Consider the following 14,200-nt stretch of genomic DNA (forward strand, 5'->3'; position numbering starts at 1 on the left):
GCCGCGTCGAGGCGTGCTACCGCGAGGAGAAACAGCTCGCACCTTTACTGAACCACGCCCAGGCACGGGACACGTCATCGTGACGTGTCATGATCCCGCCGTAGGGTTCCGCATCTGCGTCCATCGGGAGCGGAAATCTTCATAACGTCAGCTTCCGTGCCGGGTCGCGTCGTCTGGTAATGCATATCAAAGCAAAGCCATCAAATGCGTTTCGCTGTGGTGCCTGTGACTGTGGCTGAGCGTCCGATTTTTCCACGTTACTTAAGCAGTATGGATGATAGTATTCTTTCTCCATGTCTTACCAGCTTGGGCTTGGGTATAATATCCGCTGCTACTCGCTGACGCCCGACTGTCGGTCTGATGTCCCATGTTTCCCGCCAGTTCCTGTCGGCTTGTACACAGATCATGAGGATGCTTAGGCTCACTAAGCTTTCAGCGACCCTGTGTCGGGCAGTTCAATCAATTCATTTGTCTTGGTGCAGTGACTTCCTGGTTTGTATCATCGTCTAGTCGTGATCAACTGTACCTGCGGTTGTGCGCTTTCGCCGACATGCCGAGACGATGTTGGATGGTTCGTTGCGCTAATTCACATCAGTATTCGCGGGGTACCCAATGTCATATGCTTCCCCAGTAACGAGACGGACAGTTTTTGATGGCACGAAGCAATCGGACGGCCGGAATGGAAAGACGGTGCAGTCCCATCGACTCATCGTGTTTGTGGCGAACATTTCCATGCTAGCGATTACGAAGCGGACGTTGAATTCCTCCAACGTGCTGGATACCAAGTTCAGTTTCGTTTAAAACAAGGTGTGGTGCAATCACAATATCTGTTCAATGTGTAGCGGGGAAAGAACATCCACCTAAACGCGCAAAAGTGTAAGTACCCAGGCAGCACACCAATATTGGCCCAATATTGGACCAATGTGGGCTGTCAGGTTAGCCAATACTAGTCCCATATGGGCTGCTAGTATTGGTCCAAGTGCACCCAGACTCTATTGCACCAAAATCGGCTGCCTATATTGGCAAAATCATATTGCGCCAATTTTTCCGTGATAACGCAAACGATGAGTCCGTGTAAGAATTATGATCCGATATACATTATCCGATATATTATCCACCACTGATAGTAATAATATTTCTGTCATACTGAGCCTGAAGTCTTCTGTGAATTTCAGATGACTTTACGCCTTCATTGACGAGAAACTTCATGACAATTCGCTGTTCGATGTCCGCGCTCACCTCGTTGTCGGCCATCTTGTCCAGCACGTGTCTTCTGTTTTGCACAAACTTTGGACCACCACGTGGTGAACGCGGAGGCCTGTCGCGTGTGAAAATGACGAAAAAGAAGTAGCGCGAGCCATTTGTACACTCAGGAGAGGGAAAGTCACGGTTTGACTTGAACACCCCTCGTAATATCAATTACTTCCCTTTCTTTTTCTTTTTTTGAATTGCAAAATATAGGGCATGTTACGAGACTACTGGGACTTTTGCCTCTTTCCAAGTACCACAACTGACGACTTCAAGCTTATGTAACACTATAGTATAAGGTGTCAATGAAGCAGGCGAGCTGGTGTTGTTAGTTTGTGTCCCTCAGTTTCGGGATTGATTATGAATGTATTACATAGTATTGTAAACCTGGCTGAACAATAAATGTGTTAAACTTGCAGAATAGGGTAAAGTGGGGTTACTTGTAAGATGGGGGCAAGTTGAGGACAGTTTGGGTTTTTCGCGTGGCATTTTCTTAGCAATAATGTTTCTCATATGTGACACCAGGGTGAGCACAGTCGTTGTCCGGGCTTTGAAGTAACGTGTTGACGTTCTGCACGTGGCGTTTTAGAAAGACGTCAGACGCTGTTTTGCAGATGTGGTCAAGGTCAGAGGGGCCTTTTTTTGTCCCTCTGTAACTTTCGCGAGCATTGAACTTCCAGTTTGAACACTTCTGCTCCTCGGCTAATGACCTTTCCGTTATAATGCTGTGTCACTGCGCTGTGTTTCCATGTGCATTACTTGTGGTTGACCGTTTCGGCTGGCCCAAACAAAAGACAAAAGTGAGTTTTAGTATACCGTTGATAAGGTTATCGTGCCTATCCGAACCAATCGCACTGGTGCGTGACTCGGAATCTTGTCCACTGATTGGTTCCGGTTGATACGGTTCGATGCTAGCCACGTTATCAACGGTCTGCTAAAACTCTCTAAAATTTAAACCTGGCATTAATTCTTTGATGTCCTCAACTTATCCATAGGGTGGTATAGGTTGATGAAAATATGTATCCTATCATTTTTGGCTCGTACGAAATAAATATCTGGTTCGGCACCAGAGTAATTTGTGGATCATTTCTCAAAGGTTTGGGGATTCAGTTAACGGGTTTTGGTACAATTTAGGCGATTATTCTGACTGCTTTTAACAAAATAGTTCAACTGTCTTCAACATAACCTACCTTACCTTATTTCTCTCCCGTAATTAGTTGTAATAATTTTTTTAAACTCTCCCTCAAGGCTTCTGAATCCCTTCTTTACCTTTTCTGTGCTTATATAGATAGGGTGAGGTAAAAGGATTATCAAACGGCCACGAAGTTTTACAGAAGTTCAAAAAAAACGCGGAAACGGATTTTAGGGAAGTTACAAGCACTAGTTTACTACATAGGGAGACGTTAAAGAGTAAAATGGGCAAGGGGTCGACGTTTCGACAGTGGCACTGTCTTCGTCACGACAAAAGATGCGTAGCTGGTTACACATTACTTAAATAGGTTTGGTACATGACGTCATAATCGTTACGGGCACGCCACATGCGTTTGTCAGTGAGTCAGGTTCGGGAATATTCCAGAAGGTCAAGTCCGGGTGGTGATGTCAATCGCCGTAGGTCACTGTCCGCTTTGGGGGAAATTCCGGGCAGGGTGAGCGCTGCTTCAAACTTTGCTGAAAAAAAATGAAAAAAGAAAGGAAACGAAAAGGAAGAAAGTGTAGCTCATCTAGGCGGCCAGATTTCTTACCGTTGAAAGTGCTCCCAGATCTTCGTTAATGGTTGATTGGAATTTGTAAATGAGATAAGATTCGCATTGTTCCCTGCACCGATCTGAGCTAAAATTTGACTGGAGATTAAAAAGTGACACATTATTTAGTGAATGACCTGGTTGTTTGAAATGGCGAGAGACCGGGAGGTTTGGCTTTTTTGTAACGTCAGATCGGTGGTTGTTGAACCTGATCCGAAATGATGTTTTAGTCTGACCTACGTATTGTGCTTGGCACATGCGGCACTGAATGACATAAATGACGTTAGATGAATTACCGTCGAAGTCACCATTAATTTTGACGGAAAAATTGGAATTAGTACTTCGGAGTTTTGCATTAATTTGCATATTTGACACCTGCGACCATCGCACGGGTGACAGCCGTTTCCTGGATGCGCTGCTTTGCTAACCTTAGAGCTAACTAGATTATAGTGCAGGTTGCGCGCGCGCCTGTAGGTTACCCGCGGTGGCTGAGGCAAAATTTGTCCCATGCGCTCCGATTGGAGAAGGATACTATGGTGACGGTTTCGTATATTGTTAACGCTTGGAATAGTGCTGCTAAATGTTAAGATGAGGTTTACGGAACCATTATCTAACACGCGTTTGTGGTTTTGGAACAGGGCTTTGCGATCTGCTTTGCGGGCTTTGTTTAGAGCGTCGTCAACTAAGCTAGGTGGAAATTGACGACCGACGAATGTTTCCCTAAGTTCAGCTAGATTTCTGTCCAAGTCATCGTCACTGGAACAGATGCGCCTGTATCGAAGTGCTTGGCTGTAAGGGATGGCAAGTTTAGTATGACGCGGGTGACAACTGTTAAGTGCTAGATACTGTTGAGAGTCCGTAGGTTTACGGAACAGGTTTGTGGACAAGACCCCGTTGGTTAACTTTACTTGGACATCGAGAAAGTTAACAGGGGACTAACAATGGGTGAACCTGATGGCCGGATGTGCTTTGTTAAAGTCGCTGATAAATGTGATTAGGTCATCTTCTGAGTGGGGCCACACCATGGAGATGTCGTCCAGGAACTGCTTGTAAAGCGTGGGCTTCTTCAGGCGCTTAGACAGAAATTCCTCCTCTAGAGCTCCCATAGAAATATTTGCATAGTTATGTGCCATTTTTGTACCCATAGCCGTGCCATATATATATATATATATGAGGGTTCGGGAAATTTCATGCTCCTTTTAAGGGGCCGTCACACTACCGCGACAAAGAGAAGACACTCATCAAAAACAAGTGTTTTTGTTGCGTCCGTTGCCATGACACACTGCTCTTACAAAAACACCGACAAACGACAGCACTGAACGACAGTGTAGTCTGTCACTGTCTGTCGACACGTAGACGTCTTGTCTTATGTTTCTGTATCGGTTTCCTGTCACACCAAAATATTCTCCTTAAAGACCACAGGATCGGTATCACCATCGCGCGCCTCCTTCCTTCCGTTCCTTCTGCTTGCTCGCTTTCCGAAGACAACATGTTGGATCCGAAACTGGAGATGATGACTGCTCTTGCGCTATACTTTGCTTTCAATGATGACGACGATAAACAACCGCCACGTAAGAGAACAGTGTGGGTTAAACCGTGGGTTCCTGTGTTTCCAAATTTCCACGGTTTAGCCGCAGAGAAACGGGCCAAGTGGCAGTATCGATATAAAATTTTGTGCGTAGTACATCCTCTAACATCTACATTAGCTTCCCGACACAGTTTTTGTTTGTTTTATCTCTGTTACAAACCCCGAAATTTATCTTGGCGAACCTTGTACATTGCCGTACTTGATTTCACAACATAATTGTACGCACACTGCGCAAGGGATAGTGGCGGAATGAGGGAGATCCCCTTGATGACTTTCGCAGTGGTGGAGGGATGAACTGCACCACAGATGCAAAGACAATCCGGGATGCCTTCAAGCAATATTTCAACAACGAAGGGCAAGTCAGCTGTCAGCACAAAATGATATAAACTCGTAAATTTATTGCACTCTTATGATCATATGTAGTTATTGCACACAATATTGCGTATGTGTTAAAATCATTCCATGTGGAAGTCTTCAAACTCAATTACGTCTCCCTGCCCAGTTTTCAATGATAATGTGTACTTTACGACAGCCTGCTGGGCAGCAATCATTGCAGTGTGCCTTTTCACACCTCCAGGGACTTCCCTGATCATGTTTACTATCATAGCACCGTATATTTCGCATTCACCACTTTGCGACTTGTGGAGCCTCTCAGTTACTGCACGCAGTAGCTCCTTTTCATCGCTTCGTTGCTTGTCTACTCTTCTCTTTTCACACCTGCTCGGGGTGTCTTCCAGAATTGTAGGACTACCGTCTACAGGGCTGCTAACCGCAGGGCCACCAACTACAGGGCTGCTACTGCTGTCCCAACAACAACAACAACTTTATTACGAGATGATGAATGGGGAGTTTCATCGTCAGGGGCGATACTCTACCCTATTGCTGGTGGTGATGCGGGGAATGACATAATGAACCCCTTCACAATTAGGATCGAAGTCCTATGTTATCCAGAAAGGTGAAGAGAGCTTTGAGGGCAGAGGGTTGGTGGGCTGGATGTGGCCAGGGACCAAGCAATTGTGTGAGAGACAGGGGTTGAGTGTCCAGCCCGTTAAGCGATCCGGAGAGTACGGTTCGGGAATGTTGGTAGTGTGGGCAATGGAGAAGAATGTGCTCTAGATCTTCTACAGCACCGCAGTGACTGCATTGGGGAGAGTCAACTTGCCTCAGGGTTGAAAAAAATTGGATATATTTTAAAAAATCCTATCCAGTGGGCTTTTTTTTGGATAAAACCCGGATATTTTTGGTTATTTTTGGATAATATAGACAGGCCTAGAAACGTGACAAAGAATAAAAACAAATGTGTTTTGCTGTTTTTGATTTCGGGTGACCTCTCATAGTTTCGGTTTATGGAACTGCCTGTCCCAGTAACATTGAATGAGTTTCCATTTTTCCGAAAGGTGGAGTCCCATGCACGCGTGGCCGCAGTGGTTTATCCAGAATCCCAAGCATGGAGGGGTGCCGAAAAGAATGGGGGGGGGGGGGTCATTATTATAGTTACATCATTACAGGTTAACATATCATTACCGACATGTGTCTAAAGCTGAAATCACAAGGCGTAGACGCTACACGCTTGGATTAGCTGTCGTACTTCAGTTACAATGCCTCCAGGAAGCAGCAGAAAGCCTCTCTCTGAATGGGCAGAAGTAGAAGAAAACGGAATAAAAGTGAAATCCGAAAAGTTAAAAAAGTCAAGTTAAAAAGTTAAAAAAAGAAGTCAATGTCGCGCGTACCTGGGCTTTTGTAAACAGCCAACACTACAATAAAATAAAACGGGTGTCTTCCGTGCGACGTTGAATTAAGATTGTCTTTCACATCGCATCTGGACAAAATCTCTAAAAAAATTGCATTAAATTGTGTGGATAAAATCCAAAAAATCTACTGGATAAAATCTATGTGGATTCCATGCAAACAACCCTATCTTGCCTCAAGCGGTAACGCCACTGCGCTGTAAAAGCCACATCGAGGCGCATTCGATGAACTAATGCGACATCTTGACGAAGGTATGTCGAGGCACGCGGAAAGCGAGCGCTGGATCAACTCTGCTCAGCATGGCTGCGGGGAGGTTGTCAGCGCTCCATTGGCGGGATGCCAGAGGAGTCACAAGGCGTCGAAGTACGGAACGACGATTTCCTCTCAGCAGCGCAATACGCGTCCGTCTCCAAGACGAGAGAGCTGCTTCTGCAGCGCTGTCGGCCTGTTCGTTCCCTTCGATACCATCATGGGCTGGAACCCATTGGAGAACCAGCCTGTGCCCTGCTTCGTAGACAAGGTTGTAAGCCATTAACACATCCAACACCAACGGTGCGGATGAGCCTCGGATGCCAGAATTTCCAGTTGCTTGCAGCGCAGATGTAGAGTCTGTGAACACGACACATTCCCGCAGGGTAAAATCAACGATGGGCTGCAGAAAGAAAAGCATGGCATAGAGTTCCGCAGCTGTGGATGAGGTTTGATGTGAAAGGCGATGTCCTTCCAGTACGCCTTCGGACAGGATGACGAATGCCGAGGCGGATTTGCCATTTCGAAATGCGCCATCGGTGTATGCTGCGGCAGAGGTAGAAAACTTCGCGTCTAGCAGAGCATAAAAAATGGGCTCGAAGGGCTTCAGGGGGAACCTGATCTCTTCGTTCCTCGAGGTCCGGAAGACGCACGAAGGTAGGTGGCACAGGCAGAGACCAGGGGGCATCCGGCGGTGTGACGTCCTTAGCTATGAAGCCAGTGAGAGCCTGGCGTGTCCTCTGCGCTACGCGATGGAAATCACTTTCACGACGGTATCGAATTTTCCTGAGGAGTGGGTAACGGGGAACGTGCGCACGCAAACGTAAAAAGTGCCGAGCCGTTTCACGCTCAAGGAGAACCTCCACCTGGGGTTCACCAGCTTGAGCCAGGACTTGCCGTCTGTCAGCCATTCTTGGAAGGCCAAGGCAGCGATGAAGGCTTCGGGGAAACAGCGTCCGAAGGGTATTTAATGACGTTGTGGAAATCCTGTGCAAGACTGGAAGGCTGTAAAGCACAGTCGCCCTCACCAAAGCCCCGTGAACGGCTGGAAGGGAGCGCTGATCACAGCCCCATCCTAAGCCAGAAAGATGTTGAATTGCAGGAAGCCATCGCTGCACTTTGGTTTCAAGGTGCTTAATGTGGCGAACCCAGCGCAGGTCCGAGACCATGACCACACCAAGGAAGCGATGGGAACGTACAGGCTCGAGTTTTTTTGCACCAACTCTCATAGCCTTACGAGTGAAAGGGAGCTCGACGAACTTTTCGGGCGAAAGGTCTATCCCAAGTCGCGCGAGGTACAGATGAACATTGTTTAAGGCTAGCTGGAAACGGCGCTGAATGGCTTGCCGTGACTTGCCTACAGTCCAAAGGGCCACGTCATCGGCATACACACAGAATGCTACTTTGCGAGGAATTATCGATTTTAGGCCTGCCATTACCACACTGAAGAGTGCAGGAGTCAGAATGCTTCCTTGGGGTACGCCTTGATGAACAGAATGCGTAGGGCTTTGGCCGTGGGATGTGCGAACAGCGACAGTCCGTGTCGTAAGGAAATCGTAGAGCCAGCTGAAGAGTCGACCAGATACTTCAAAAAAGCGCAAGGCGTGCAGCACACAAATGTGCGAGACGGTATCATAGGCGCGCTTGATGTCAAGGAAAACTGATACAAGCATGCACAAGCAAACCAGGCCCTCATGCCAAAAAAACTGGCAGCCGTAAAAAGTAAGCCTCTACTTTCTGCATTATTCTATCAATGTGCAAACATTAAACAAGTATGCATGCATACCTGGTGCATTAGACCATTCTTCATAAAGAATATGCAAAAAGGTCATCTGATTCTGCTTTTGCACACCAGCATTATAGTAAAGCAAAAAAAAAAGAAGAATGGTACATTGTATGGTTGGTATCCTAGGGCCAATGTTGCATGCATTCCAAAACTAACTGCGACTGGAGTAGCTCAGCGTAAGCAGCATGTGATTGAATGGGGTAGGCTTCCCTCCCTCGCAAACATGTGTGTGAAAAGGTACTGAATGCTGCGTGTGATGTAGAATACTCTCAAACCCTTTCCCCCATGTGTGGCTGTAGTGCTCGTCATACAACCTGCGGTCACTTCATTGCCACCAAAAAGCATCCGCCACAGCATGCACACTACCCACCTTGCACGATTTGCGCATGCAGCTTTGAAACTTCCGGGACACGCATTCTATTAAAGTGGACTAGAAAACTAAATTCAGCTGTGATACGTGACACTTGTGGAAATGCAACATTTCGACGTGTACTATCATGTGCTGCATTATATATTATATACTGCATTCTGAGCTGTTCAACTACTCAGGGCTGTGTTTCCGATTGGGGCTTCCCCACAGACATTCCTACTGCACTTGTTGAACGTCCTTGTCATTGATAACCTTCGTAGTCAGGAGGCAGTCTGCACAAATGATGTTCAACAAGTATGCTGCACCTCCTTGTTACTTTAACATTCTGACATTGGCCTTCCATCACGCTTCTGCGAACAACAGTAGAGGAACTTGCACTGTTTAGGAAATTTGTTTCGTTGTGGTAATTAATGTAATGTGATAATTGTTATGATTGAGAGGCTGGATAGCCCGACGTCGCACGAAGTTGTCGTACCCACATTGTCAACATGGGAAGCGAGAAACGCCCCCCATCCCGGCGCTATCGCATAGATAGGAAACACATGTCTTCTTCGAGGCTCGGGCAAGAACGAAAGAGAGCGAGCGCACGGCCTCCGTTTATTTTATACTCTGTATGAGCCGCTAGCAATAAGTGGCGCTACCTTCTGTACACATTAACCACAACGCAGCGCTGCATATAAGTAACACCATCAAGAATATAACAGTCCTCCCCCCTCAGACAATACTTAATCAGAAAAAAATGGATACAACCAACAGTTACAAGATATTAACGAAACACATCCATACTAAGCGTCAGCAAACAATGCATCGGACGCACTTCACTGCGGAGAGTACCTTTGCACAGGCTTCACAGTTCTTTTGCTACGCCGCAGTGGGGTTTTGCTCTCAACCGAACTGTCCACGGTACAGTTACCTCCTGCGGGGCGATCTAACTGCTGGGCAAAAGACTGACCCACATCCGCTGCTGTGGTTCCCTCGTTGACAGGTGTCTCTGCTACAACAGCTGGCTGAGGCTCAACTCGTGGTGGTACAACCTCTCCCATAGCAGGAACCCTCGGCCTTAGATGGTCATTGTGTCGATGCCACGTGGAGCCATCTTCAACAGTGACAGCCGCTGAAGAATTGCTCAAGGTTCCGACAACACGAGCAGGAACCCATGCTGCTCCCCGACGGAAATCCCTGGCAAACACGTCGTCACTAGCTTCAAAAGGTGGACCACGACGGCAACCCTCATCGGCGTGCAGCTTCTGCTTTAGTTGCTTGAAGTGTACTGAAGAATGAAGACTTGGCCGCAGCACATCCAATGGAGTCTTAAACATTCTACCAGTGAGCAACTCACACGGTGCCCTCCCTGTAACTTCATGTGGTGTTGTTCTATATTGAAACAGAAACCTGGCGATTTGAGTCTTGAAACACCCTGGTGCACTTTTCTTCAATTTGTTTTTAACAGTTTGCACTACACGCTCAGCAGCACCATTTGATGCTGGGTGATAGGGGGGTACTAACATTCTACGAATGCCGTTACGTGTTAAAAAGTCTAAATACTGCGCACTAGCGAACGCAGGTCCATTGTCAGACACAATCAAATCCGGGAGTCCGTGCTGTGCAAAAACCAACCGTAAGACATCAATGGTGGATTCTGCAGATGTAGACTTGACGGGGAACACCTCGACCCACTTTGAGTATGCATCAACAATGACTAAAAACGTATGACCCAAAAACGGTCCACCAAAATCGACATGGAGCCTTGACCAAGGCCTTTGAGGGAATGGCCATGGTGTCTGCTGAGCAGGTCTTGGTGTCCTTTGCAGAGATTGACAAATAGAACAAGCCTTGACATTACCCATGATGTCATTGTCGATCCCTGGCCACCAAACATGGCTCCTGGCGATCTTCTTGCTCTTCTCAATGCCTGGCTGTCCGGCATGCAGCATCTTGAGCACTCTGGACTGCAATGCCTTAGGAATAACTGCTCTTGCTCCCCAAAGCACACAACCTTCATGAAGACTCAACTCAGCACTTCTTGCACTGTAGGGATACCCCTCAGGTCCCAGTGAAATAACTTCACCTCTTGAGAGAGCAAGGAAGACTTGACTAAGCACAGGATCATTCTTCGTGGCCCGAGCTACAATGGTTGGCGTCAGAAGGTGTGAATAGGCTTGCTCAAGCATGAAGACTTCAGCTGGAACAGTTGACTGTTCCTGACAAGCAGGAAGTGGCAGTCTACTCAATGCGTCAGCATGAAGAAGATCCCTTCCAGGTTTATACAAAAGTTCGTATTGATATGTGGAAAGTTTGAGTGCCCACCTCACGAGCCGAGGAGATGCTTGAACTGGTATCGGCTTGTTGGCACCTAACAATCCCAAAAGTGGCTTATGATCAGTATATGCTCTAAAGAACATTCCCCACAGGTACTGGTGAAAACGTTCTGTACCGAACACCAAGGCTAGTGCCTCCTTATCAAGCTGACTGTATCGTTGCTCTGCCTCAGACAAGCTTCGGGAGGCAAAAGCGATAGGACGCTCTCTGCCATCAGCTTCTTTTTGAGATATGACAGCCCCAACACCATAAGGAGATGCGTCACAGCTAAGGTACAGCGGCTTGGCAAGATCAAAATGCGCAAGAATGGGCGCAGATAACATGAGACGCTTGCTTTCATCGAAGGCATCTTCTTGGGCTCTGCCCCACTCCCATCTTTTCCCAGCTGTGAGGAGTAGATACAATGGGCGAAGGCAAGACGACAAGTTGGGCAAAAATCTTCTATAGAAGTTTATCAGGCCCAGATAACTTTGAAGCTCTTTAACATCACGCGGAGCTGGTGCCTTGGAAATGGCTTCCACCTTGCTCTTATCTGGAGACAGTCCCTCTTTGCTGATGATGTGCCCTAGATAATTCACCTCTGGCACAAAAAAATGACACTTGTCGAATTTCAACTTTAGTCCAACATCCCGAAGTCGAGCAAGAACACAATGCAGATTCCTCATGTGCTCAGTGTCATTGCGTCCCGTAACAAGTATGTCATCAAAGTACACAGCTACATGTGGAAGACCTCGAAACAAGTTCTCCATTTCACGTTGAAATATTGCTGGCGCAGAGGAAACTCCGAAAGGTAATCTGGTGTATTGGAACAAACCAATATGCGTCGAAATGGTAACATACCTCCTGGACTCCTCGGGAAGGATCACTTGTTGGTATGCATCCCTTAAGTCCAACTTGGTAAACTTCTCACCTCCTGAAAGTGTATTCCACAGGTCTTCAATCCGTGGAATTGGATACTTCTCAAGTTGTGTCACTGGATTTACGGTAACTTTAAAGTCTCCACACACTCTCACGCGACCATCCTTCTTTGGTACAGGGACAATAGGAGCCGCCCACTCTGATGACTTCACAGGGACCAGCACTCCATCCCGCTGCAATCTTTGAAGTTCTTGGGTGACTCCCTCCTTCAAGGCGAATGGCAATGGTCGTGGTTTAAAGAACTTTGGCAACGAGCCCTCAAGAACATGAATTGTGGCTGCTGGACCTTTATACTGCCCCAGACCATTACTGAATACCTCAGAATATTCGTGGATGAGACTCTTCACATCAGAAAGCGAATACTTGTTCACTTGGACATCTGCGATGCCAATTCCCAGCTGCTGAATCCAATTGCGTCCCAGCAATGTAGGAGAACGATCCCCGGTGAGAAATAAAGGAAGAACTGCTGATTTGTCACGGAACTGTACACAAACATTGGCTTGTCCTTGCACCTGGCTTAGCTCGCCAGTGTAACTCCGCAACAAAACTTTCGACGGATTGACAGTTACATCCGGTAAAAGTTCCTGGAAGGTATTCTTGGACATCACGGACACACTCGCTCCCGTGTCCACTTCCATAGGCAGTGGCTTGTCACAGACGTTGACCACAACGGTGAACGGCGGTGGTGGCGACAACGCGTCGTCAGACAGATGCCACATGTCAAACACTTCCGACGATGTCTCAACATCCTCATCTTCCCCAACTGCGTTCACGGGAAACGGGCGTTGACCAAAAGTCTTAACCTTTTTCACACGTAGACCCTTCGGAGATGATCTTCGGCCTGCTGGCTCTTGGAAATGCTTGTGGGCAGAAGTGTTCTTCTTATGCTTTGAATGACACACCCGCGCCAGATGCCCCCGTTTGCGACAGAAATTGCAAATGCTACTAGCGTATTTGCACTGATTTGCCAGGTGTCCATCACCACAACAAAAACAGGTGACTTCACCAACGGACACGACACGATGCGTCGGAAACGAACTACTTGTACTCGCTTGACAAATTTCTCCGGCGTCACTCTTCGCCGCTTCCATGGCCAAAGCAGTCTGCACTGCACTTTTGAACGTGAGGCTGGGTTGCTCCAAGAGCCTAGTCTGAATTTCTTGATTATCAATTCCGCAAACAACACGGTCTCTCAACATGTTCTCAAGTTCGCTGCCGAAACTGCGATGTTCGGAAAGGCTCTTCAATGCCGCAACAAAGTCACTAACGGACTCGCCTTTCGTTCGAACTCGTGAATTGAAGCGAAACCTCTGGACAACCTCGGATGGCTTCGGACAATAGTGTTTCCCAAGAACTTCCAGTACCTCGTCCAGCGACTTGTCCTGTGGCGCTGCCGGCTTGAGTAGGTCGCGAAGCAATGAATAAGTTTTCTGACCACAGCTGCTGAAGAAAATTGCCCTTTTCTTATCATTTCCAACGTCGTTTGCCTCGAAAAACGCCTGCAGTCGTTCAACGTAGGACGGCCACTCGTCTCCCCCTCCTTCGAAGGGCTCGATTCTTCCAAACGTAGGCATGCTCACCAGAGCTCCCGCAATTGAATTTGAAGATTTGGAAGGTGAACTTGAAGACTGAAGACTAGAAGTTGCTGTAGTTTTCTCCCCGTCGCCAATATGTTATGATTGAGAGGCTGGATAGCCCGACGTCGCACGAAGTTGTCGTACCCACATTGTCAACATGGGAAGCGAGAAACGCCCCCCATCCCGGCGCTATCGCATAGATAGGAAACACATGTCTTCTTCGAGGCTCGGGCAAGAACGAAAGAGAGCGAGCGCACGGCCTTCGTTTATTTTATACTCTGTATGAGCCGCTAGCAATAAGTGGCGCTACCTTCTGTACACATTAACCACAATGCAGCGCTGCATATAAGCAACACCATCAAGAATATAACAATAATCTTTTTTCTTTCTCTTGACCAGGGATCTACCGCAGGTACATCAGGCTGCACCCCAGTGAACAGGGTGCAAAACAGAGGAACCGGCTTGCCAAGAAATATATAGGGCAGTTGCTCGGAGATATGATGAGAAAAAAGTAGAAAAACATACCGTGCATCTGTCCCACACTTTGGCCTGTGTCACTTACTTATTGTTCCTGTGCATACATTGTTACGAGTACACAAACACCTATACTGATGGAGCTAGCAGTAGCTATGCGTTTCCAATACTACATTGGTT

General features: G+C 47.2%; 2 protein-coding genes across 2 annotated transcripts; both read right to left on the reverse strand.

Moving 5' to 3' along the window:
• Positions 1-6,556: 6,556 nt before the first annotated feature.
• LOC135377964 (uncharacterized) lies at positions 6,557-7,264 on the reverse strand. The gene has a single exon (XM_064610751.1). It carries the CDS (start codon positions 7,262-7,264, stop codon positions 6,557-6,559), a length of 708 nt encoding a protein of 235 aa, XP_064466821.1.
• Positions 7,265-9,550: 2,286 nt separating this feature from the next.
• Positions 9,551-13,543, reverse strand: LOC135377972 (uncharacterized protein K02A2.6-like). Its single transcript, XM_064610763.1, has one exon. The coding sequence runs from the start codon at positions 13,541-13,543 to the stop codon at positions 9,551-9,553; it is 3,993 nt and encodes a 1,330-aa protein (XP_064466833.1).
• Between the last annotated feature and the right edge of the window lie 657 nt (positions 13,544-14,200).

This window comes from Ornithodoros turicata, chromosome 1 (genome assembly GCF_037126465.1).
Source record: "Ornithodoros turicata isolate Travis chromosome 1, ASM3712646v1, whole genome shotgun sequence".
In the NCBI taxonomy this organism is placed as follows: Eukaryota; Metazoa; Arthropoda; class Arachnida; order Ixodida; family Argasidae; genus Ornithodoros; species Ornithodoros turicata.